Raw genomic sequence first — 27,638 nt, 5'->3', positions numbered from 1 at the left:
CAGCAAGGAGGCCAGTGCCATTGGATTGAAGAATGTGGTAGAAAGTAAGGTGGAAAAATACTGGAAAGGTGGGAGGAGGCTAGGTTATGAATGTCTTTGAATGCCAAACAGGATTTTTGATTTGATCCTGAAGGTGATAGGGAGCCATCGGAGTTTATTGAGTGGGGTAGGGAGCAGGGGAGAAGGTGACATGATTGGACTTAAGTTTTAGTATAACCACTTTAATGACTGAATGGAGGATGTATTAGGATGGGGAAAAGCTTGAGTCAGGCAGACTCACTAGCAGGTGATTGCCATAGTCCAGGTGTGAGGTGATGACAGCCTGCACCAGAATGGTGGCATTGTCAGAAGAGAGAAGGGGTGTGTATGAGATGTTGCAAAGGTGAAATCAATAAACTTTGGCAACAGATTGGATATGGGGGGAGGATATAAGAGATATTGAGGAGTCAAGGATCAAACCTAGGTTTCAAGCCCGAGGGACTGGAAGGATGGTGTTGCCCTCAGCAGTTATAGGAGAGTTAGAAGAGGGGGAGGTTTTAGGAGAAAAGCTACTGAGTTGTCCTTGACAGTTATAGGACACTTAGTAGGGTCAGAGGGTTTGAGGAAAAGATAATGAGTTCCATTTTGGACATGCTGGCTTTAATACATCTACTGGGCATCTAGTTCAAGATGTCTTAAAGGCAGTTGGAGATACGAGATTGGAGGTCAGCAGAGAAATTAGAGCGGGATAGGTAAATTTGAGAATCATCAGCATAGAGATGGTAGTTAAATCCATGGAAGCTGAGGAGATCACCAGTGAAGTAGCATAGAGAGAGAAGAGATAGACAACAAGAGAGAGCATTACAAAATGCAAAATGGATAATTTTGATTGCTAAATTGAAAAGTTTTTTTTGTATAAACAAAGCCAATGCAGCAAAGATTAGGAGGGAAGCAGAATATTGGGAGAAAATCTTTACAGCCTGATGAAGGCCTGATGAAGGCCTTATATCTAAAACATACAGGGAACTGAGCCAAATTTATAGTAATGAAAGGCATTCTGAATTGAGAAATGGTCAAAGGATATGAACAGGCAGTTTTCAGAGGAAGAAATTAAACATATCTATAGGCATATGAAAAAATGCTCTAAATCACTATTGATTAGAGAAATGCAAATCAAAACAAATCTTAGGTACCACATCTCTTCTGTCAAATTGGCTAACATGACAAAACAGGAAAATGATAAATGCTGTAGAGGATGTGGGAAAATTGGAACATTGTTACATTGCTGGTGGAGTTGTGAACTGATCCAGCCATTCTGGAGAGCAATTTGGAACTATGCCCAAAAGGCTATAAAAATGTGCATACCCTTTGACCCAGCAATACCACTTCTAGGGCTGTATCCCAAAGAGATCACACAAGTGGGAAAAGGACCTGTATGTACAAACATATTTATAGCAGCTCTTTTTGTGGTAACAAAGAATTGTAAATCAAAGGGATGCCCATCAATTAGAGAATGACTGAACAAGCTGTGGTATATGAAGGTAATGGAGTACTATTGTGCTATAACAAATGGGAAAGATATGGACTTCATAATAACCTGGAAAGAACTACATGATATGATGCTGAGTGAGCAGAGCAGAACCAGGAGAACATCGTATACAACCACAGACATATTGATTCTGTGATGACTAACTTTGAAAGACTTGGCTTTTCTCAACAATTCAAGGCACAAAGACAGCTCCAAAGGACTCATGATGGGAAAAGCAAGCTACATCCAGAGAAAGAACTGTGGAGTCTGAATACAGATTGAGGCAAACTATTTGCTCTCTTTTTTTTTCTCTCCTTTTTTGGTTTTATTTTCTTCTTTCTCATGATTCATTCCATTGGTCATTATTCTTCTTTACAACTTGACTATTGTGTAAATAAGTTTAATGCAAAGGGATATATACAATCTATGTCAGACTAATAAGCCATCTTGGGGGGGAGGGGGGAGGGGAGGGAAGGGAAGAAAATTTGAAACTCAAGACTATGTAGAACTGAGTGTTGTAAACTAAAAATAAAAAATCTAATTAAAAAAAAAGAAGATGATCCAGGACAGAACCCTGAGAGACATCTATGGTTAGAGGATGTGATCTGGATGAGGATTGAGCAAAGGAAACAGAAGGATTGGTCAAATAGGTAGCAAGAGATCCAAGAGCAAATGGTATCCCAAAAACTTAGAGAAGAGAATATTAAGGAGGAGAGGATGACTATCAATGTCAAAGAGTATAGAGAAGTCAAGGAAAATGAGGGCTGAAAAAAACCTTTGGATTTGGTAACTAAGAGATCATGGGTAATGTTGGAGAGAGCAGTTTTGTTGGAATGACAAGTCGGAAGCCAGATTGTAAGAGGTTGAATAAAGTGTGAGAGGAAAGAAAGTGGAGACACTTATTGTAGATGGCCTCTTCAAGGAATATGTCAGTAGTATCCAGGCGTTTTAGCCAGTATAAAGGCATGGGGATGGAAGTTCGGAGTGTTGTGCACAAGGAACAGCAAGCAGGTCACTTGGTCAACTTGTATTACAGTGCTCCTGATAGAGATTTGCAGAGAGGTAACCATGACTATAGGTTATATACGAACATGTATTAAAGAGGATAAAGAGGTAGAGAGAAACACTCTATGAATAACTTGATAAAATCCTCAAAATTACATTGGCACATGCTATAATGCATTAAGACTTCAAGCAAAGCTAGTCTAGGCACAAGGAAAGGCAACAAAAACTATTGTGGAAAATATATTTCAGGTGTAATAAATGAGAGAAGTAAAAAGTTTGAAGACAGTGCAAAAGACTCACACTATGTTTCAGGAATACCTTTCTTTAAGAAAAGTGTTTGAAGGAGTTGTATGTGACAAGAATCAACAAACAGATATTTAGTTTTGACAGATAGGAAATGATCATCACTCGGTGGTCAGATTGTTGATTCATTAAAGATCAAAATCAGTATGGAAGAAGAAGAAAGAATATATATGTGGCTAAGAAATAATGTGCAAGTCAGGAAACTTGAACTTGACCTATTTAAACAAGATATAGTTGACAAAAAATGGGAAATGGGTAAAAGAGTAGATATTGAAACATTGTTCATATTTTCTAGTGAAGTTTAATCAGTATAAATCACTTGACACAATTAGCAGACTACAAGAACCTAGAAACTGCCTCAGCCAGTAAACATTTGATCTCTGCCAAGCAGAGGGATTTGGTACCCACAGGCAATACCTCTTTAAAATATAAATTTGTTTGTAAAATCTTACAGAAGGTTATGGAAGATTATGAGCAGTCTCACTTCATAAGACATTGAGAATCAGTAGAGAGAAAAACAAGTTGTCAGAAAACTTGGCAAGAGGTCCAACTAAGGCAGATAATCCAGAAGGCGTTTAAGGATGAAATTGGAAAGGGTGCAACACACAGAAAAAAATGTAAAAGACTTGTCAGGATTTTTGTAACAAACTTTCTTCATCAATGGCAGTAGGGCTACCACATTTGAATTCATAATATCTCTGATAAAATCTTAACATCATTGAAAGGAAGTGGAAACAACCCTGACCAAAACAAATATGAAAAGAGTAGCTGTGCTGGACCAAGTGTATGTAGAGGAAGTCCTTTGTAGGAGCAATACACCTGTAAGGGTATTATTGACAGGTTGAGTCTCAAGATGCATGAGAGTGGGGAAAGATAACTAGTTGTTTAGAAAAAACGTCCTCTATCTTACTGTTACCAAAAAAGGCTGCTGAGGAAATAACAATAACTGGTGGTTCATTTGCCTCCTTTCCCATCTCTCCAAAAAATTTATCAGAACAATCTAACATGCTTTGGGGGCATCCTTGAAGATCTAAGAGGGGACCTTCGAATGTCTAAGAGGTAGGCCTTTGCAAATGATAGTCTCTGGTAAACTACTTCATCAGTTTAGAAATGTGCTATACTATAGTGTAGAAAATACAAGATATCCCACTGTACTTACTGGTTTTGGATTATATCAGAAAGCATTTGACTTGGTAAAGCAATGCCATCTTAAAAGGCTTTCTTGCAGTAAGACGTCTCCCACATGACACAGTTCCTACAAAATTGCTTGAAAGAGGTAACAGATAAATTTGTTTAATGACCGTCTGATTATTATTAGCAAATGAGGCATAATCTGGGAAGTTTTATCTTTCCTGATGTTTGCCACTGTCACAGAGGATATCCAGCTCCATGGCTGAAAGGGTTCTTACAAATGAGGGCTTCCAGATGCTTCTGTTTGCAGACAACCTTGTGCAGAATTGCATCAGATCTGTAAACTTTGCAGAGCTCATTAAGAGAGATTCATAATAATTTGCAAAGCATTTGTTTATTGACAATAAAAGTACTTTGATTTGGTAGAGCAAGGTGCTTTAAAGGCACTCCAGTGGAATGTCTTCCATGCACATGTTGGGGTCATGTGATATTCCTTGAGGGTTCTTACAGTAGAGATGCCTTTGTTCAATGAATCTGTGATTATTATTATAAAGAAAGGCATGAAACAGGAAAGCAACCTAGCCATATATGTTTGTCACTATCATGGAGGATGTCAAGCATGGCTTCTGTGTGGAGGAGAGGGATTCTTTCTGAATGTGGGTGGTTGATGCATGATATGTGGTTGGCTGATTAGTTCATAAAGTTGGTCTGTCCTGGATTGGCACTGTAGATAGATAATGAGTTGAGACCAAAATTGAGTACTAGAAGAATAGTGTTCCAAGTTGCCTTTGGAAAATTGCCAAGTGCTTTTAATGACTAGAATTCTCCACAAAACAATAATTCTTTTTAATATTGGTATTCTTCTGGGGATTCTATATGACTAAATCATGGAGCAAAGGAATCTATAGCACTTAACACTGCAGTTCGCCAAAAGACAATGGAGACTACACAAGTAGGCTATAGCCTATTACTGTGCAGAATTCTGTCAGAGAAGTGAGGTAAGGGATGCCTTCAGAGAGTTATATGACTAGAAAAGGAGATGGGTCATCCACATGACAAGAATGAAGGGTGGTAGATAGATAGACCTACATAATTTTAAAAAGTTTAGAAGAAGATCTCCAGATATTTGGGTGGAACCCCTATGTGGGATTTATGGGAATACATGGACAAGAAAAACATGAGGGGAGAAGGTATGAATAGGTTGTAATCTATACTGTTAGAAGCAGTACCTTCATAATGGCACCATCGATTTGTCAGAGTACATTCTCATTAATATCCTTTGGATGGTTGCAATGCAGTGATATTGTCTCTGCTTTGTAGATGAAGAAATTGAATTCTTAGTGTTTAAATGATTTGCCCATGGTCATGTAGCTGACTGCAAGTCCAGTGGCTGTTCCACTATACCAGTATTCCCTTGAGAAACAAGGGTCTCTTGTATGCCAAGATGAAGTTGTGGTGTAAGACTTGAGTGGAAGACAGCATGCTTGCTTAGTTTATTTGTATTTATAACAGCATACTTTTTATTATTATTGTGGCACACTTTAGATAGCCCCTTTCTGTTTACCACCTCTCTCACTTCCCGCACCTATAAAAACCTCCAAACCTCTTTGATGACCATTAACAGTTAATCATCATGTTCCCCAAACTTTCTCCCCTGTCATGCTCTTCTTCTTTGTGAGCCAGGGCCTGAACTGCTAGTTGGAAAATTAGATTTAGGTTAATTAGGGAAGCATAAGTGTGAAGATATTTATTTTTGCGTATTATCCCTTTGTGTATGTACACACTTGTGTATAATCCTTCTGTCATTTTTTTCCCCACTGAATTAGATTTAAGGCTTAGTAGTCACTTGACCATAAAAGGTGGATATTGAGGAATGTTTGAGAGACAGCTACAAGTTACTGATAATTTCTCATCCTTTGTACTTCTGATATCATTAAACATTAAGCATCATAAAGTGGACAAAACCAGCTAAAGCAAAAGCTCTTAGTATATTCTCACATAGAAGATATTTGTCTTTGAAATTTTATCTCATTGGTATAGCAAAGAGTTTTTCCATGCTCTTTTCTTTTTACTTTTTAGCTTTAGCTCCAGTACAAAATGATCTTATGAAAACTTGTCATTTAAAATTTTAGGTTGCCGCCTTTGTTGTGATGACTGCAAATCGTTATTAATTGAGGAATTCACTTCTGAACATCTCTGTAAAATTTTAATTAATGTCATCTGTGTGTTATTTTGTCAGATTACTATTTTATTTAATTTCTATTTTCTTATGTATTTTCAGAGTTTAATGTTATGGCATGTTGATTATTTAGATTATTATAATTTTTTTAAATTATCTATAGGATCCAGGACCACCCCCACCCTCTCCATTACTAGGCTTGAAGCCCCTACAGTTATTAGAAATAAAAGCAAGGGGAAGATTCGGTTGTGTCTGGAAAGCTCAGTTGCTCAATGAGTATGTGGCTGTCAAGATATTTCCAATACAGGTATGTTAATTTTTCATTTTTAATCCTATATATATTATTTTTAAATACATGTGACTGCCAGGTAGCCTGTGCAACTCAGTAATGGTCTGGAAACAGAAGAGCTTTAACTTACAAGGCGGTTCTGCCCGAAGTTGTCTGAAGGCACTTGTTGAGCATTCGTTTTTCTGTTTCCCTGTCTAGAAAATGTAACCAGCAGTACCAGTCTTCCTCTGTTCTTTATAGTAAGATGAAACTTGCAAAGATTTTTTTTTTTAGTTCTCAGCTAATAAAAAGTGCTAAGTGAAAGTGATGCCCCCAATATATCTTGTTGTCTTGGTAATTAGATTTCTCTTCCAATGAGATGTGTAATTATAGTCCAGAAAAGCAAACAGTTTAGAGAAGAGAGTAGGTTGGCTTTCAGGGAAATAGCCATTTTGAATTTAAATGTCAGGCTAAAATTTAATTCAACAAATCCTTTTAAAAATGTCTACTCTATGCATGTATGCTTGTTGCAAAAGATGCCAAGAGGAATAAGATACCTCTACTGTCTATTCCCTTTTGTACTTTAACCAAGAAGAAAACAAGCCTTACACAATCATTCAGCCTTAGATTCTTCTGCTAACAATCGATTATGGGAACTGTAACACTCTCCTGTAACCTCTAATAATTTGCTTACCACTTTAAAAATTGTGCTGGACTTTATGTATTTTGCTGAAACTCATGACTTATCACTGCTAGAATCTTTCCTTTGTGATGTCTTTCAAGCAGTGATGATCTCAAATAGTTCAGAAGTAATTTTTTAGAGTGCCTAGTATGTGATTTACTCAGTTACATCAGTGACTAAGGGCACACTGTGATAGTTCATGTAGCATCGCGATCCTGTCTTGAGCATAGGAGAGAATGAATGCTAATTCTCAAGTACAGAGAAGGAACCTCGGACAGCATTACCACTCCTTCCAGTCCAGCTGAGATAGCATACCTCAAGTTTGCCACTCATGTTGATAGCCATAATTTCGGATGGGGTGTATTTTTTGTTCCGCATCTTTGTTTTAATGCAGACTATCCCAAAGGTCTTAGTATTTAACATTTTAAAGCTTATTAAGTTGTTAAAACTTAAAACTGCACTTACGGCCTTTGGGACACTTTGGATTTCTCTTCTTTGGTCTTATTTATCCACCTCATGTCAAGTTCTGTGACGTGTAATATGTGAGGAAACATCATATTTTTCTAATATTAAAGGTTGTACCACTCACAGTTTGAGCCAAGAAGGCTGAAATCTGATCTTGTCTCAACCACATCATAAATATGTATGATCGTGAGAAATATTAGTATTTGCTTGTGGGTAGTTAAGTAGCTTAAATTCACAGGTTTCAGCAGTAACAGTGATCTTTTAAATGACCAGCTTAAGAAATACTATAGGTAATAATTCTGTCCTTTTAGAGACAATACAAGCTAACATTTCACAAAGTGGATGTTAGTTACAGATTATTTTCATAATGAAATGGAGGTACCCTATTTTGATGTTTACTGAAATGCTGCCCTCTGTTTGTTTTAATTTTGATGGTTCAGGTAATTATCAAAATTTCACTAGGAAGGAATATAGTTTGTAATTCTTTGGAAAGGAAAAAAAATATTTCCAGTAAAACTGCATTTCATTTGGATCTTTTCTACTTCACAGAGTTTTTTTGTGTCTAAGGCTCTGTAAACCTTAAAGCTCCATATAAGTTATTGTTGTTTAAGAAAGGTTATTTAGAATTAGGAATGATTAAGTCCCAACCCTCATGCTGGTAGGTGACAGATCTTCCAATATCATGTAGAAATATGTACTAAAATTCCAGTATTTCTTGGGTTTAGATTGATATGAATCTACTAATATCATAATGTTCATTTTCAGAGAATCTTAATACATACTAATGTGTATAAGAAGTTAGCTAGTAATATCTCACTTTAACTTCAAATAAAAAAACATGTATTAAGCACTAGGTGTCAGGTGCTGTATTAGGGACTGGGAATACAAAGACAAAGATGAAATATCACTATCTTGAAGGAACTTATATTCTGCACTATACTCCTCTTTCCTCCCCTCTTTAAGTATCAAACATAAGCTTTTTACCAAAGCATAATTGTAGCATTCAGGCATTTCTGATCACTTATAAACTGTGCATATTAATTATAGCATTTGGAGATACCTATTTTGCAGGTATCCAGAGTGCGGTAATTCTACCTTTGTCAGGATTTTGGTAATCTTTTTGAAAGAGAAACTTTTTCAGTGCAACTTGATTCATTTTGGAATTTGTCCCAGAATCAGTTAGCTTACCAAACATACACATCTCTACCTTTTGCATTAAATATTTTTTTTTCTCTTTCAGGACAAACAGTCATGGCAAAATGAATATGAAGTGTATAGTCTTCCTGGAATGAAACATGAGAATATATTGCAGTTTATTGGTGCAGAAAAACGAGGCACCAGTGTTGATGTTGATCTCTGGCTAATCACTGCATTTCATGAAAAGGTAAACATTTCCTGTTATTCACTTTTATCTCCACAAGGAGAATGTCTTTGTCTCAACTACTACTCACTTCCAATGAATACGTAGGTTGTACTACCTCTGTGAGTTTAGGCATTAGACAGCTCTTAGGAGCCATCAGACTACTAGTTCTCTTCTTTACATATGGACATTCTGAAAATGGAAATATGGCAGGTGATTTCCTAAAATTCATTTGAAAAAAGCTGATATTTTTCATAATGTTTTAATAAAATAGTGATGATGTTATTAAAATACAGTATCATTAGCAAAAATTAAAAATGCTTATGTGTTTTGTTGTTTAGAGAATAGGGGAGGGGAAGAAGGTGGCTTTTTTTTTAACCTCTGTTTTCTTATTTCTTGTGTTTTCCCATTCTCTTATCTCTCAGAACACTTCCAAGTGACTGCTTCTGATAACCACTTGCTTAGTAATTTTCATCTATTACTTATGAGTCATTTTGAGTGAATCCTTTTATTCAGTATGACTTCTCTTTGCTACATGTTCTAGTCTGATGGCTAGAACATAGAACTTAGGAAAACTAGCCTCTCATCTCATCTTTATCACTGACCTGCTGCCAGTCAGTCAACAAGCATTTTCTATGTCAGGCACTGTGCTAAGTGCTGGGGATGCAAAGAAAGGCAAAAACAGTCTCTGCCTTCATGGAGCGCTCAGTCTATTGGGAGAGAGAACTTTTGGCAGATAATAACAAAGACACTTGATTCTGTTTCTTCTCAGCCTTACCACATATACAATATGGAAGACATTATCTAGTCTTCTACTCATAAAGATGCTGTGATAACTAAAAAAATTGTATTAGCAAAACTGTGAGCTGTTACACTCTGTGAGAGTGTATACTGTTTCCTCCTCTACAAACGGGTTTGCCTTCTTTATTCAAGAATCCTGTTATTCTGTCTAGAAAATATATCTTTTAATATTGAACATCTTGAATGTGCAATATTATTATGTCATAATATATCAAAACCAGCAGGGGCATTGGCATTGAAGGTTATCTAGCTCAGATCCCTCTTTTTAGAGATGAGGAAACTGAAGTTCAGAAAAGTTGACTAGGTCATCATACAAGTAATTAAGGGCACAGCTAGGACTATAAATTTGAACCTTTCACTGTGTGTGCAACATTCCTTTCATTAAATCATTGTTGATTTTACATTTTGGGTCTTTTGCCTTAACATTTTAGGTATATCTTATCATTGCAAATAATAGTAAGGATTTCAATTTTTCTGTCATCACCCACTTAAAAAAACACATATGACTGTTTTGTTTATACCCACTCTGAGAAGAAATTGGTGGTTTGTGCCTATATAAGATGTTAAAAGGTGTAGGTTGTCCTTTGACTAGGGCAGATTATACTTCTTTGATATCTTACTAGACAATCTTTCTGAGTTGTGGCTGAAAATATTAAACAGTTGGTGGCCATCCTTCTAGTAACAAGCCTTAGTGTTCAAATAACAGACATGGGGTCCCCAGATGAGTACTTGGTAAAGTATGCCTAAGTTGGCACTCTGCTGGTCTAGGTTCTGTGATTCCTCCATAGAGTAGTGAGGCATCAGAGTAGAACTAAAATTAATATACCTGTGTACAGCATTTAGAAATCAGTGTGTCCCCAGATATAGGCCAAATGTTGATATCTTAAATCCCTGATGGAAGAAGGTAGGTGAAAACTTGAGAGGATTCAAACCATGCTAAACGATAACTTTCTAGAGGTTTTGTTAAAATTATTTACAGGGTGTTCCCTTTTTCCTACTTCTCAAGGGAAAAAAGAAGAATGTTTTCATTATATCATAGAGAAGCAAGAAAGAGAGAGAACAGATGGGGATAGCCTGGGGATTGTGCTGATATCACAAAATCATGCAAAGTGAGAAGACTGGGGACGGGGGTAGAGGGAGGTTTGTACAAGTGGAGGGATTATAAACACTGATGAGGTCATGAATTAATTTCCATATTGGTATATCTCTTATGTGAAGTAAATGAAATATTTTTATTTTTTCCCCCTTTAGGGTTCATTAACTGACTTTCTTAAGGCTAATGTGGTCTCTTGGAATGAATTGTGCCATATTGCTGAAACTATGGCCAGAGGATTGGCATATTTACATGAGGATATACCTGGTTTAAAAGATGGTCACAAACCTGCCATATCACACAGGTAGATAAAGTGATATGTTATTCTTACTATAGGAAGCAGTTGATTTATATTTACTTTTGAAGTTGGTTCTCAATTTTGTTCAAAAGTATCTTGAGTAAATTATGCATTAGCCTTGTTAATGAATTTTACTTTCTTCTTCCTAACTTTTCTTTCAGAAATTAGATAAATTTAACATGTATTTGCTCTGTCAAAAAAAGGGAGAAATTGGTATTTTAGCTTGAAAAATATAAATTAGGAATATTGAGATGCATTTAAGAAAGGAAATTGTAAAAACTTCTAATTATTTCTCTGATAATCCGAATCATATAAACATTTTTCCAGCCAAATGTCTAGAAAAACACTGATTGAATCAATAGTGTCTCCATAGCAAACACTTTTCAGAAATGAAAGACCACTTTGACCTGCAAAATATTCCTGTTCTATGCGAAACCATTAACTTGCCTTCAAATATGATGTTCAGTTTGGATAATTTTTTTTTTCTTTTAGAGGCAGACACTTGTCCTATTTATGATTGTGCCAAGTCATAATAAAAGTATTTGGAAAGGCCTGAGTTCAGATCCTGCCTTTGATAGTTAAAACCTGTGTGATCTTGGGCAAGTCACTTAGCCTCTCTGGGCCTTAGTTTGTTCCTCTCTAAAGTGAAGGGTCATTTCTTCTTAATGTCCTGCTCTTCCACTTGATATCCATCATAGCTCCTCCTTCACTCCGTTAAGCTATTCAAGGAGTAAATCTCTGGGGGACTTCATCTAAGAGCATGTATGTTTATGTCTGTCTCTCTTTTTCTCTCTCATCTCCCTACATATTTCTGTCTTTTGCATATGTGACTTTCCTGCACATCCTACTTTGTGTACTTACATGGATGCATATGACTAGAGGATTATAGGTCCTTTGAGTTGAAAACAGAAGAGACCTTACAAGTCATTTAGTTTAATCCCCCTCCTTTTAGACTCAGAAGAGCTTTTTGAGATAAGGGAATTTGGTGGTCAGTGAATCTGCTAGAGCTCTGTAAGATCCCCGAGTTAATAAATCCAATTAGGGCTTACCTTAGTTTGTGAATAAAATTAAAAAAAAATCACAGGCAACTGGAACTTGAAATTAAACTTAGGGAAAAAGAAGGCAAGAGTAACTATAGTAGGGAGTCTTTTGAAAGATTGTAAAGATCCAGAATGAGCTTACTTTAACTCTTTCTGATCTCTCACCCAGTGGTGATTTTTGGTTGTTTACATGGGTGCTTATTTGAATATGAACCTGGAACATAGTAACTTTAGGAATATACTTATTCTAACCCAGGAGTTTGGAGATGGAGAGTGAGCATGGCTTAGAAAAAATGTACACAGGGCAGCACAACTGTTTTTGAACTTAGACTCTTTAATTCTCATTACAAAACTGCTTTAAGGAATGCTTTCATTTAATTAGTCAGTTTAAGAATAGTAATTTATAATTGTTACTTGTTTTCAGGTTAAGCTTTATTTCATCTCTGTAAATTTTGTACTTTCTAATTTTATTTTTGATGCTCCTATTACTCTTAGGGTCAGATAACTTGTTTGAACTTTTTTCAAGTAACTTGCCTATCTTTTTATTTTAAAGGGATATCAAGAGCAAGAATGTGTTGTTGAAAAACAATCTTACAGCTTGTATTGCTGACTTTGGTTTGGCATTAAAATTCGAGGCAGGGAAGTCTGCAGGTGATACCCATGGACAGGTGAGAAGAATGACAAAGTATTTTTTAAAATAATTACATAAATTGGCTGTCCATTGTTTTTGTCACATAACATGCCATGGGTACTATGTATGTTTTTTTCAGTGACCTTAAAAAGTTGTTATTTTTATTAGTCTTTGGAATAAGGTGAATGTACTTAAAAGGTCATGCAGTGAGCTTTCTCAAGCCATGCCCTTTTTTAATACTGTGGTATAGCGGGGCAGCTAGGTGGCGCAGTGAGTAGAGCACCGGTCCTGGAGTCAGGAGGACCTAAGTCCAAATCCAGCCACAGACACTTGACACACTTACCAGCTGTGTGATCTTGGGCAAGTCCCTTAACCCCAATTGCCCTGCCTTCCGCCCTGCAAAAAAAAATACCGTGGTATAGAGTTGTTGCAGTCCTTGAATGGTTTAAGCATATCTGCTCAGATAGATGTGAATATATCTATATTTAAAACTTGACAGAGGAAGATACTATATAATTTATCTTCATTTTAAAAAAATTAAAAAATAAAACCTCCCTTGCTGTTTCAGCAGGTTTCATGTGAGATCTCAAACTACTATAAAGCACTACTTACGTAAAAGATTTGGTCCTGGTTAATTGCTCAGTCAATCAGTAAACATTTATTAAGTGCCTACTATATGCCAGATATTGTGTTAAGCACTAATTAAGACATAGAGAGGTTGATGAGTAGAACAAATTACGTATACAATGTACAAAAACAAACAAATGTAATAGCCTAGTATTTGATAAACATGAACATCCTAGCTACAGGAGCAGGAACTCACTACTGGACAAATACTGTTAGGGAAACTGGAAAGCGGTTGGGCAGTAACTAGTTCTAGACCTTATCACCCTGTATACCAAGGTAAGCTGCAAATAGCTACGTTACTTAGACAATTGAGTGACATCATAAACAATTTAGATGAGCCAGGAAATTAACCTGTCAAATCATTGGACAGAGAGGAATTTATAAATAAGAGGTAGAGAGGGTCACAGAAGGTAAAATGTATAATTTTGAATATATAAAATAAAAAAAGGTTTTGTACAAACAAAACTAAAGCAAATAAAATTGGAAGAGAAGCAGTAAATGGAAAAAAAACAAACTTTGCAGCAAGTTTCTCTTATAAAAGCTTTATTTCTAAGACTTAGAGAGAACTTATTCAAGTTTATAAGCCATTCCCCAATTGGTTAATGGTCAATTAAAGAATATGAACAAGCACTTTTCAGAGAAAGAACCACAGCTCTCAATAGGATTAGGAAAAAATGCTCTAAATCACTGATAAAGAAATGCAAATTAAAACATCTCTGACATTCCATCTCATACTCCTCAGATTGTCAGAATTGGGGGGAAAATGACATGCTGAGGGGCTGTGAGAAAATGAATATATTAATTCATTATTGGTAGAGCTGTGAATTGGTTTAGCCATGTTGGAAAGCACTTTTGAACTATGCCCCCAAAACTATTAAGTTGAGATCAGAGAAAGAGGAAAAGGAGCCATATACAATGGCGAAGAATTGGTCATGGAAGAGGTGCCTATCAATTGGAGAATGGCTGAACAATATGAATGTGATGAATAAGAAATGATGAAAGGGATGGTTTCAGACATATGGAGTGTAAAGTAATAAGAACGAAATGAGTAGAACCAGGAGAACACACAATAGTAGTATTGCAAGGATAAAGAACTTTGACTTAACAGCTCTCTGCAACACAATGTACAACCACAATCCCAGAAGACTTATGATGAAACAGGCTACCCATTGAGACTTTTTTTTTTCACATGGCCAAAACAGGAATTTGTTTTTGCAACAGGGGTCTTGTTTCTCTTGCTTTCTTATTGGAAATGGGGAAGCAGGTAAGAAGGACAGAAAGCAAATGTTCATCTTAAAAAGTTTTTTTAAAAGAATGACTAGGGATACTTAAGGCATTAGAGTAGCTCCATTGTTGACCTACCTCCCCTTTATCCCCTTACCCTACTAAATAAAATTAGAATGATGTGCTTTCTAACTTGGGATCTTTTGGATGGTGAACTAGATACCTAAAAATATTTCCTTTTATTTGACTTGTTCATACTGCTAAATGCATTATTTGTATATTGCAGCTGTTTTTATGCTTTTGGAAAATAATCATATTCCTCCCAAAGATTTTTTAGAAGAACTTGTTAGAGGAATTTTTAAGTTAAGGCATTCTATTTCTCTCAGGTCTGTATTGAGCAGCAGCCCTTTCTGTACCCAATGTCAGGATAAGAAAAACCCCAGTAGTTTACGTTCATATCATACTTTATGGCTTTATAAAGTGCTTAACTATGAAAAAAGACGAAAACCATTACTGTTACTTTTGTTTTTATTAATTTCTGTTGTTTTTATAACACATTCATTTCCTAATACATCTTTTCTAACCTGCCAATGAGGTTTTTTTTGTAATAGATATTTTAAAAAATTAAAAACATAAAACAAAGCCCACCATGGCTCATCAAAACCTGTTGACACATCAGCTTCTTCTGCTAGTATACCCAACATTTCTTTCCTATAGGCCCTTATAATTCTTCAGGGAAGGGAAGGAGTTAAGCTTTGTCAGTAGAACTTAGTGTATGTATTATCACCATTTTGAAGTGGAGAAAATTGAGGTGGAGAGGTTAGGTGCTGGCCCATAGTGACGTAGAAGATTAAGTGTTTGTGCTGAGATCTAAACCTAGGCCCTCTTGACTTCAAACCAATATTCTTTCAACTTATCCCATTCCTTTCTAGGAGACTGAGAGGATCAGAAATTTTAATGAAAGGGAATTAACGTAGTTTTAGGAGTTCTTGACCAATTAGGAAGTGTTACCTATTAAAGCTCAAAAACACTAATGAACAAATGCTGTTTGTTTTCAACATCTTTTTCAGGTTGGTACCCGAAGGTATATGGCTCCAGAAGTTTTAGAGGGTGCTATAAACTTTCAAAGGGATGCATTTTTGAGAATAGATATGTATGCCATGGGATTAGTCCTGTGGGAACTTGCCTCCCGTTGCACTGCTGCAGATGGTAAGCAAAAGTTTTGTCTGTCTTTTTTAAGAAGGTAGTATAAAGTGTGTGGTCCAACTAACTAAACTTAGATATAATATTTACTTTATTGCTACTTGCCAGTTTTAATGGTGTTTCCCCTCAGAATTTAAGCTTCTTGAGTTCAAGGACTGTTTGATTTCTGTCTTTCCACCCTGAGTGCCTACCACAGTGTCTAGCACATAGTTGATACTTAATAAATGCTTGTTGAGCTTATTCTTGAAGCCATAATATAGGTATTTAAAATCTAATGTCATTGCTTGTTACATGGTCTAGGAAGCTGTGACCCAAAGGCACTGGTTTGTGAGACATTTCCTTTGCAATTGCTCTTGTCAGATATAGGGTGCTAGCGGTATGTTAACTGCTGCTTTTGGGTCCCATGGGGAAGTCATTCAACAAGTATTTATCAAGCACCAAACAAACACTGTGTTAGGAGCTGAGGACACAAGTCCAAAGAATGAAGTGGTCCCTACTTGCAGTGGACTTAAATTCTAATGGGAGAGACAATATATGTAATACATACATACATACATATATGTATATGTATATACATATATATACACGCTTATACACACATATACTATATATGTATATAGATGTGAGTGTGTGTACACATTCTTTATATATATACATATACATATATGTATGTATGTATGTGTGTGTATATGTGTGTGTGTGTGTGTGTGTATATGTATATATACGTGTATATGTGTGTGTATCATAAATATAAAAGGTTTTTTTTCCCCTTTGGCTTTTTGGAGCCTGGGTCTCCCTACCTTGCCCAGGCTGGAAGTGGCCACTCAGTGGGCTTGATCCTATCGCTGGTGGCCACAGAAGCTTGATCCATTCTGTTTGCTCCTTGGGCTGGCTCATCCTTCCTTATGCATCCTGGTGACCCTCTGCTTCCAGAGACTTGACATAATCACCGTATTGATGTTGGACATAGTGGAGATATTTGCTCATCTTAGCACATTCTTGTTTAGAGCTCCTGAGCTCGAGTGATCCACCAGCCTCAGCCTTCTTCAGGTGCAGGGATTATAGGCATGCCATCACCATGCTTGAATCAGAAACATAAACACAAATACATATATAGATACGCATATATCTGTATCTTTATGTCTGTATCTATATACACACATACATAGATATAGACATATAGATATATATCTATATATACACACATGTATTGTGTGTGTGTGTGTGTGTGTGTGTGTGTGTGTGTGTAATATGAAAGAGGGAGAAATTAAATATGTGGGAGTTTGGGAATGAGGGGCCTTGCAGTTAGGAGATCAGGAATCCAGACTTCATGCAGAAGATGGTGTCTGAGCTACATCTTAAGAGGATATGAAGTAGAGGTTTTGAAGGTAGCCGTTCCAGTTTATGGGGAATGACCAGTGCAAAAATAGGATGACAAGAGATAAGATATTGAGGAACAGAAAGAAAGCAAATTGGGTTGGATTGCATGGGTCCTCTTGTTTATTTGGGTCCTCTTGTTTATTTCAGCTATGGGGTATGCACTAGAAATCCTTTAATATCTTGAAGGTACCTAGTTTCTCTAGCTGTCACCAGGGTAACAATCCACATTTGTTTCTCCAAACTAGACATCTCTCTGTTTTTTTAAGTATACTTAGTTAAATTGAACATATATTAGATCTCCTTTATGCTTAGATCTTTACACATATCCAGATATCTTAATGGTCACATAAATCTTATCCTTAGAAATGCCTGTAGCAAAAGCCTCTTCAAACCTAACCAGTAAGAGAAATGTTTGTGTTGGCCAAAGGATCCAGACTAGAAGCCGTATTGTTTACTTTACTCTTCTTGCCATTTGAAGCACTTTGTAAAACTGTTTTAATGGTTTTTCGCACGCCCCCATTTTAAATATTTTCCTGGTGGTTCAGCAGTGTAAATATTTAACTTAAATGGTCTACTCTGATGCTTCCTTATGAAGTGGAAGTGACCCTATGTTCTTGAAGGCCATGCCAGCAGAGCACTGACCCTGGCATGGTGGTACCATGCTGGAAAGACTTCAGATATGGCCTGTTTTCTGAGGACCAGCTTAGAGAGTCTTGGAGAGGCACATCACCAGGAGGTTGGCCACCTGGTGATTAAGCTTCTTTTTGGATGTGACAACCTGTGAAACAAAGAAAAATGAAATGGCTGTCATTTTGCTTCTGCAGTGGCAGTGGCAGAATGATTGGAAAGGAGGCAGAGGGTTCTGAAAATCACTAGATTTTCCATAGTCAACAAACTTTAATTTGTACTCTTTAATTAAGCATGCTAAATGCAAAGTCCTTGCCTCTTGACCAACAAGTAGATATGTTGCTGGAGGAGCAGAAGCACATCGATTTGACTTTCTTTATATAACTGAAAGCAGAAGAGAGGAGGAGGTTTCAGTTAAAGGAATGACAACTCAGGTAGACCTCAGAAAGCAAAGACAAGAGCGGGTGGATGAGTTTTATAATGGACCCAAAAGTTACAAGATAGTTGGTCACTATGTGTCACAGGAGAGAGTGGTAGAGAAATCGTGTTAAATCCAATTGATACACACATTGATACTTGTTAACTTTAGTAAAAAGGTAGGAAAAGGCAAGATGATGGGAAATAAATGGGCATGTGTGAGATCAGGTGAAAGACTGAAGACTTGGACATCAGAGTGAAGTCTCATGGTTCTATATGACAGAGAATGAAAAACAATAATTGGTAAGCACCGGATGTGGCAGGCACCAAATAATACCACAAATAATGGAGTTGATTACATTTAAACATACAGGAAAAAGATATAATATTGGAACTCTAAATCAACTTTGTGCACAGTAAGACCATTGGAGAGTCAGAGATAAGAAGAGAATTTATAAGTAAGCAAGAATAAAAAATAGTAACCAGAAGATGACATAACTTAATTTTGTATTATTTAAATAAGCTACTGAAAGTAAAAAAGGAGAAATAAACAACAGAAATTAACATTGGAATCGACTGTAATAATTATCTAGAAGTTAGTGAATTTATCTAGAAGTAAATGAATTACTACAATAAAGAAACCAAAAGGATCCAGAAAATGATTTAGTAAACGGACTTACCAAAGAGAGAGAGATGGTTCCCGAAGGTGACACTAGATGAGGATATAAATTTGCCTATAAAATTTCATGAAGAAGGTGATTATGAACAAGCAACTGAGGATAAAACCAATGTAAAAAAGCTTGATAAAATAACCAACTAATTAAAGTAAGCCCAAGAGAATTGAAGGATAAAAATGGAAAGGATTGCAAACAAGAAAAATGGAAGAGATTTGCAAAAACTATTGTAATAAACACTTTTCTTTGTCAGGGATAATGGAACCACCATACTTGGACCCTAATGTCAGTCTCTTGTTATTATAGAAGAAGTAGGAATAACACTAAAGAGAACCAATAAGGAAGAACAGCTAAAGTGGATTAGGTGTATATATAGAAGAGACCTGTGTTAGTGGCGGTGATACAAGTGTGAGGGCATTGAAGGACCAGTTTACGAGAGGTATAAAGGAGAGGACAATACCAAAAGCATGAAAAAAATTCTCAGACTTTATTTATAAGGTAATTGAAAGAGCAGCTCCTAACCTGTATGCCTACTCTCCCATCTCTGTAAGGTTGTGAGAGTCATCTGAAGATTAAATAAGGGTTGTCTTGATGAGGAATTAGGAAGGGACAAATTGTTGTTTACTTGTGTCTGGCTCTTTGTGACCCTATGGACCATAGCAGACCAGGTACTTCTATCCTCCACTATCTCCTGAAGTCTATCCAAGCTTGTGTTTGTTACTTCCATGACACTATCTGTGTATCTGTGACATTCTCTGCTGTCCCCTTCTTTTGCCTTCAGTCTTTCCCAACATCAGGGTCTTTTCCAGTGGACCTTCTCTTTTCATTTTGTGGCCAAAGGATTTAACCCTTATCTTCTGTATTTGTCCTTCCAATGAATAGCCTGAATTAGTTTATTTCAGTATTGACTGATTTGTTCTACTTGTTGTCCAAGAGACTCTCAAAAGTCTTCTCCAGCACCACAATTCAAAAGCATCAGTTCTGTGATGCTCAGCTTTCCTTAGGGTCCAACTCTCACAATTATAAATTACTGCTGGAAAAACTATACCTTTGACTATACATACCTTTGTTGGCAAGGTGATGTCTCTGCTGTTTAGTATGCTGTGCAGATTTGCCATAGCTTTGCTTAAGGGAGACTCTTAATTTAGATCACTATTGATCTTTGAACCCCAAAATATAAAGTTTGATGCTGCTTCCATTTCTTCTGCCCCTATTTGCTAGGAAGTGAGGGGACCAGTTGCCATGATCTTAGGTTTTGTCTTTTTTTAATGTTATGCCTCAAGCCAGCTTTTACACTCTCCCATCCAGAGGCTTCTTAATTCTCTTTTTACCATCAGAGTAGTATTGTCTGCATATCTAAAATTGCTGATATTTCTCCTGGCAACCTTAATTCTGGCTTTTGATTCATCCAGCCTGGCATTTTGCATGATGTACTCTTCATATAAGTTAAATATTAAGGTGACAATATGTTGTACTCCTTTCCTTATCTTAAACTAATCAGTTATCCCATCTTCAGTTCTAACTCTTGCTTCTCGACCTGCATGCTGGTTCCTCAGGAGACCAGTAAGATGATCTGGTACTCCCATCTCTTTGAGGACTTAGCACATTTTGTTGTGATCCACACAGTCAAAGGCTTTGCTGTAGTCAATGAAGCAGAAGTAGATGTTTTTCTGGAACTCCTTTGCTTTCTCCAAATCTAGCAAATATTGGCAAGTCTTTAGTTCCTCTGCCTCTCTAAAAAGCAGCCTGCGCTTCTGATAATTCTCATTTCACATGTTGCTGAAGCCTAGCTTGCAGAATCTTAAGCATAATCTTGCTAGTATGTGAGATGAGTACAGTTGTGTGGTAATCTGAACATTCATTGGCTTTGCCCTTCTTTGGGACTGGGACATAAACTGATCTCTTCCAATCCAGTGGCCACTGTTGAGTTTTCCAAATTTGCTGGCATATTGAGTGCAGCACTTTAACAGCATCATCTTTTAGGGTTTGAAATAGCTCAAGTGGAATTCCATCACCTCCACTAGCCTTATTGTTAGCAATGCTTCTGGAGGTTCACTTGAATTCATTCTCCAGAATGTGGCTGTAGATCAGTAACCACACAATCATGATTATCAGTGATGTTAAGATCTTAATTCTATAGTTCTATATATTCTTGTTACCTCTTCTTAATCTCTTCTACTTCTGTTAAGTCCCTTCCATTTTTGTCTTTTATCATACCAGTCTTTTTTTTTTTTGCATGAAATGTTACCTCAATACCTCTGATTTTCTTGAAGAGATCTTTTGTCTTTCCCAATTCTGTTGTCTTCTTCTATTTCATTGCATTGCTCATTTAAGAAAATGTATTTATCTCTCTTTGCTGTTCTCTGGAATTCTGCATTCAGTTGGGCATTTCTTTCCCTTTCTCCTTTCATTTTCACTTTCCTTTTCTCCTCAGCTATTTGTAAAGCCTCATCACACAGCCATTTTGCTTTCTTGCTCTTCTTTTTCTTTAGGATGTTTTTTATTGCTGCCTTTTGTACAACACTGTGAATGTTGTACATCTTCCGTGATGGACTGGTTCTTTACCATCTCACAATTGACTAAAAGGATATAAGGTCCCATTGTGCTTATTGTATTTGTTGATTGTGAAAAAGCATTTCACTCCATGGTTGTTTTGCAACAAGATTTCATTCAGGATCCCTTGGAAGATATAACAATAGAAATAACCTTGCTCAATGACTTTCTAATAATAAACATCAGGTGAGGCATAAAACAAGATTAATGTATGCTCACTGAAAGTATTTGCCACTATGTTGGAGAAGATCCAGCTCAGAGTCCAGGTAGAGAAGGAATTTGCTGTGAAAAATGAGGTCCTCCAGAAGCCTTTTTGGGGGGCGGTAGGGAAGAGGCAGATGACACTGTGTTGGCTGCATTAAACTCAAAGACAATTCAGGACCTGGTGGAAGAGATCTGCAATCACTCAAGGATGTTTGGCCCATTTATTCACATGGGAAAGGCCAAGTAGTTGAAGAAAGTCTGTTGCCCAGATTTCAACATGTGTCTGAATGGATGTTGCTAAAAGGTTTGTCCAGTAGTATGTAAATCTGTGATAATCCAAATGGACAGTGAACTGGGCCCAGAACTGAACAGGAGGAAGAGACAGCTCAGAATTCTGAATGTAGGAGCTTTGGGAATGATGCTGCTTCTAGGCAAGTACTGTTAGCCATCAGCCTGGGAAGCAAGTCTGGTGGAGATTCAGCCTGGAAGCTGCTCCTACTGGTTCCACAGCCACATCTATCGAAGATGCATAAAAATGGTTCTTGTCATCCAGGTCTTTGGCACTGTTAAATGGTTCAGCATCAGAAACTGATATGATTTTATCCGTGGAAATGACATTAAGGAAGAAGCATTACAATCTGCTTTGCTGCTACACCCTAAGAACCATGGGATTCTCCCTCTGATTTGCAGCTGAGTCTTCTGTATGTCTTGTCTTCCTGATTTTAATGTGAGCTCCTTGAGTGCAGGGACTTTTTTTACTTCACTATTTATATGCCCAGAGCTTAGCATAGCATAGTGAGTGCTTAGTAAACACTTGGTAAATACTTCATTCATCTAGTCACTCATTTGTTTTGGGGAACTGTAAAACCCTATTACTGACCCCAGGCTTCCCATAGCTGCAAAGGCCCATGTTTAAAACAAAAACATTCTACCTTTATGGTATGGAAATGAGACCTGAAACATCACTGCCTTCAAAGTGCTAACACTGAGTATCACACAGAGGGGAAATGGAAAAATTCATGGTGTGGGTGAGCAGGCTGCAACAGAGAACCAAAAACAGGTATAAAGGATGTTCTTATGGAATTGTATGACAGAGAAAGTAGGCTGCTCACATGGTGAGATTGAAAGATGACCCCTATCCAGTGTGAAGAGAGAGTGAGGAAAGCCATGGAATAGATCCTGTGACAGATTTTTAGGAAGACATGTAAGAGTCATATAGGTTGGACAGGCTTAGATGGATTGCCATCTCATTGTTGCAGATCACAAACTTGTGAAATGTTGAGCTCAAAGATCCCTTTGAGTACCAGGTACTCAAAGTACCTCCATTGCTTTCTCAGAATATCTGCTTTTCCTCAACCATTATTAATACCCTTTAATAGATATGATAATACTCTCCACACTAAATCTCTTAGCATGGGAAGATAGCTATGCAAACAAATAGAGGCTGCATTGCCCAGCTAGATGTAAATTTAGCCTGATGTATCAACTAACAGAATTCTCCAAATTCGCTTGATTTTTAAAGATCCTCCAAGAAGTTCATTGATATCTTTTTAAAAAAAATGTACTTCTAAGCTACAATAATAAAAATACAGTGCTCAGGTTAAGGAAAGTAACCCTAACCCCTTGCCTTTCTAGCTTAGGCTCCATAACCATTATTGAGGGGAGCAGTTGTTGTGGATAAAGGGCACACTTGCTTTACCACCTCTGGTACCAGCTGGTGACCAACTACCTGCAGTGATTGAGCAGAGAAGCCCTAGAACCTTGGGAGTGGCAGGACCACCCTTAGTCCACTGGCACTGCAGCCAGACCCCACAGCCATAGATCAGAGAAGTGACAGCTGGGAATCGAGGGCTCCCATCCCCACCAATTGCTTCCAGTTGTCAGGCAAGCGCAGGGAGTTGCAGCACCAAGGTACTCTGAGACACAAGGAAGCATATGCTAGGCAAGTCAAACTAGTGCTACCATTTCAGCTACCACCTCTTCTCAAACCCAGGTGAAAATAGCTCAGGACCCTAAACCAAAGAAAGAACCTTGGGAATAATTGGCCCTGCTTTAAGCCAACAGTTGTCCGAATGCTGGACTGTCTGTAAGTAAGCCCAAGAACCCCGGGATCCCTAGGCCAGCTATCTAGGCTGATTCCAGTTAGCCCTTAAGATTCAGTCTGGTCCTGCATCTGTGGGTACTGTCCCTTGCCTGCATAGCAGCCACAGGAACTGAAGACCCAGAAAAGAAAGTTTTTCACCATCAAAGTCTTTGGCACTGCCAATTTTTTCACATAAGAAATGAGTATGGTTATTAAATGACATTCAGTAAAATGCATTACTCTTTCCTTAGCTGCTCTGTCCAGATCATAGAACCTTTCTGTCTACCTTGTTGTGTACCCTATCAGAATGTGAGCTGTTTGAGAGCAGGCACTGGCTTGCTTTTCTGCTCCTATCCTCAGAGCTTAGCCCAGTGCTATGTACTTAACTACACATTTGCACGTAAGTAAGCACTTAATAAAAGCTTTTAAAATTAATTCTGTAGATGCTTGAGGTATTATAATCAGTTATAGATGCCACTTTTTGTAAGGGACATTGACCAACTAGAGAGCATTCAGAGAGGAGTGTGACCAAGATGGCAGAGACTCTGGAAAAGATGAGGAGGATATGCCCTTTGAGGAAGAGTTGAAGGAACTGGGAATGTTATTCTGGAAAAGGGAAGATTATGAGAGGAGACACATTATTAGTCTTCATACATTTAAAGATCTGTTATGAAGGAGCAAACTTATTCTATATAGCTCCAGGGGACAGAAATAGGACTAGTGGGTGGAAAATATGGGGAAGCAAATTTCAGGTGATTGTAAGGAAGAACTGTAATAGAAACGTCCTACACGAGAGTAGCTGCGTTGTCGGGTATTGAGCACCCTATGACTGGACATGGTCAAATTCAAATAGAAGTTGGATGGCTACCAGCGATCCTGTGGAAGTCCTCCACTGGTATAACAAGGTTCGACTAAAAGTGGTAACTTAGATTTCTGTGTACTGTAGGATAGGGCAAATATTATCCCCATTTTATAGATTAGGCAGTGAAGTGATTTCATGGGCTTTGGAGCAGGAGCAACCTTACAGATAAGGAAACTGAGGCCCACTCAAGTCTTTCACAAGGTCATACTTGGTACCACTAAGAATCAGTCAGAACTAGATGACCTTTTAGATTCCTTTTACCACATAAGATTCTGTGATTATATCAGCTTTGCATATATTTGTTTAAACTTGTCAGTTGAGATATACTTCCAAATATGTGTACATGTTTTTGGTTATTAAGATTACTCACTGTCATTATATTGCAAATAGTGATCTAGAAGTGAATAATGCTCTTTGTTTCACAGTACTTGTAGGCTAGTTATTGAATATTTCCTATTGGTTAAAAATAGTACCCAGAAATAGTTTTTTGTTTTTAAACAAGCACCAGAAAGATGTACTTGAGGTGATTTGTGTTGTGTGTGTGTGTGTGTGCGCGCGCGTGTATGTGTATTTTGTAAGATTTTGTGTGAGGACTACGAAATAGAGGTGTGAAGCCTGACTAATATTGGAGAAGGCAGAGCTAATTTTAGCCCAAATACTTTCATGCCGGAAATATCTCTATTGATACCTTGGTGTCAGTTGCATCAGTGGGGGTCCAGTTGAGGTATTATTGCCTTTATTTTGTTAACTGATTAGATTGTCCTTGTGTCGAATGCATACAGAAGGAAAGTAATTCCTGATAAAGTGAACGGGACATGAGATAAAATCTCAAGAGAATTCCGAATGTAGAGACTTCAGAATTTATGCCACAAAAGTTATAACTGGAATGACTCCCAAATCTGTTTATGTAGTCCTGACTTTTATCCTGAGTTCCAGGCCAGCATCCTAACTACTTAAAGGACATCTCCACCTGGAGGTACCACTGGTGTGTCTAAAAACTAAATTTGTTATCTTTCTTTTTAAATAAATTTGCTCTTTGGATTAATTATTTCTGTCAGTGGTGCCACTATTTACTCAGTCTTTCACATTTGAAACCTTGGGCTTATCTTTGATTTTCTTTTATTTCTCATGTTTAGAATTTTTTTTTTAAACCACAACCTGATGAGTCTGCCTGTGTAACATTTCTTCCCTCTGTTCACGTTGCTATCTCCCTAGTGCGTGCCAACCATTCAGACCACTGTAATATCCTCCTAAGAGGTCTTCTCATCTCCACTCTCTTTCTCCTCCAATAATTCAGCATGACACAAATCTTCATTATGCAAAGATGTAATAATGTCACCCCTCTACTCAAAAAAATTTCTGTGTGTCCTTCATGTATTTTGAATTTGTATTCTTTACCTAGCTTTCAAGGCCCACCACAATCATCCTACGCTTTTAGCCTTCCCTCATAGTTTTCCCCTTATCTCATAGTTACTTACAAATACCCTGAATTTCCCTTTGTCTCTGCTTTTGCTAATGCTGCTCCCTATGCCTTGAATTTCCATTCCTTCTTGTTTTCTCTTTCACATGATTTATTCCTGTTTATTCTTTTAAAAAGGGATTCTGAGCCTTTTTTTGGTCATGAACTTCTTTGGCAGTCTGTTGAAGTCTCTGGACCCTCTTCTTGAAAGAATACTATTTTTAAATGCATAAAATAAAGCACATAGGATTACAAAAGAAACCAATTATACTGAAATGTATTTATCAAAAAGTATTAAAAAAGAAAAAAAAGCAAATTTGTGGACCTATGGTTAAACTCCTTGCTTTAAAGCATAAGAAGACTTCTTGGACTTTTTTTAATCTCCTCTGCCTATACCTCATGTAGCACTTTATTTGCAGTGCTCAGATGCATTTAATTACATAATACAACTTGTAATTTAGTTATCTATGTCTTATGTTAAAATCTTAGCCCGATGCGTGGTCATAGTGTTGAGGTGACCATGGATTCTGCAAAAACCATATTGACTGTCCTACCAAGCTAGACATGTTTCAAGTTAGGGGCCTGATGATGCATTGAAGAAGTTGCAGATCTTTGAAGTCTAAGTTAACTATGTTATATCTTCTACTAGATGCTAAGCTCTATTCAGGGACAGTGTCTTAACCTAAGCTTTCTGCCTCTCCCAGCACCTAATATACATAATAGGTGCCTAATGTATGTAACAGACACTTCATTCTGTTTAACTGATGTTACTATCCTTGTGAAAGAGACCTAGTTGTTTGCCCACTTCTCATGTAATTATCTCTTGTCACTGAAGGAGTTCCTTCTAACAGTTAAAAGGATGATACAGAATGTGTTAAAAGTTTGTACCATTTTTTATGGAAGTCAGCATGACTTAAAATAACCTTATTTAAAAAATTGCAGGTCCCGTGGATGAGTACATGTTGCCATTTGAAGAGGAAATTGGCCAGCATCCATCCCTTGAAGATATGCAGGAAGTTGTCGTGCATAAAAAAAAGAGACCTATTTTAAGGGAGTGTTGGCAGAAACATGCTGTAAGTTTCTGAAGTGAAATTGACTTGAAATTTCAATAAAATCCTTTTTCTCAAGACTTTTATTTGTGAACACTTCTGAGAAAAGGCTATTTTGTAACAGTGATTTCCATACTGTATCATCAGTAATGGAGTACTTGGCAACCAAGTGGCTGAAATGGACCTTTAGAAACTATAATAGCTTAATACTATGACACTGTGGTCTTGTAAGTCCCTTTAGGAAAGGGGAAAATGAGTTTCTTAGAGACTGCAACAAACAGCCCTTAAAGTTCCCTTGCAAGGAAACTTAAATGAGTTTTGACCCTGGGATGTATAGGGTTAAATGGTCACCCATCTCTGGTTTTTATTTTGTGTCTAGCTGAAGTACAGCATCATAAAAGCCTTGTTGCCAAGCTCTGGATCTGGATGAGTGAGGGGAGTTTCTTTGCTCTTGACGTCTCCCTCACAGGTCAGCTTTGGCAGTTGAATAAACTCTTCCTGATCATTTGGCTC

The 27,638-nt window shown here is 37.3% G+C and overlaps 1 protein-coding gene across 1 annotated transcript in view; it reads left to right on the top strand.

The window, feature by feature from the left end:
* Positions 1–27,638, top strand: part of ACVR2A (activin A receptor type 2A) — a 147,799-nt gene that overhangs the window by 116,149 nt on the left and 4,012 nt on the right. Inside the window, exons 5-10 of the mRNA XM_036744942.1 lie at positions 6,289–6,432; positions 8,781–8,924; positions 10,953–11,098; positions 12,686–12,800; positions 15,685–15,823; positions 27,019–27,149. Of these exons, the coding sequence (XP_036600837.1) occupies positions 6,289–6,432; positions 8,781–8,924; positions 10,953–11,098; positions 12,686–12,800; positions 15,685–15,823; positions 27,019–27,149 (819 nt within the window). The remainder of the gene's footprint in view (positions 1–6,288; positions 6,433–8,780; positions 8,925–10,952; positions 11,099–12,685; positions 12,801–15,684; positions 15,824–27,018; positions 27,150–27,638) is intronic.

Source organism: Trichosurus vulpecula, chromosome 2, assembly GCF_011100635.1.
Source record: "Trichosurus vulpecula isolate mTriVul1 chromosome 2, mTriVul1.pri, whole genome shotgun sequence".
NCBI lineage: Eukaryota > Metazoa > Chordata > Mammalia > Diprotodontia > Phalangeridae > Trichosurus > Trichosurus vulpecula.
This window is presented reverse-complemented; position numbering and strand designations above follow the sequence as displayed.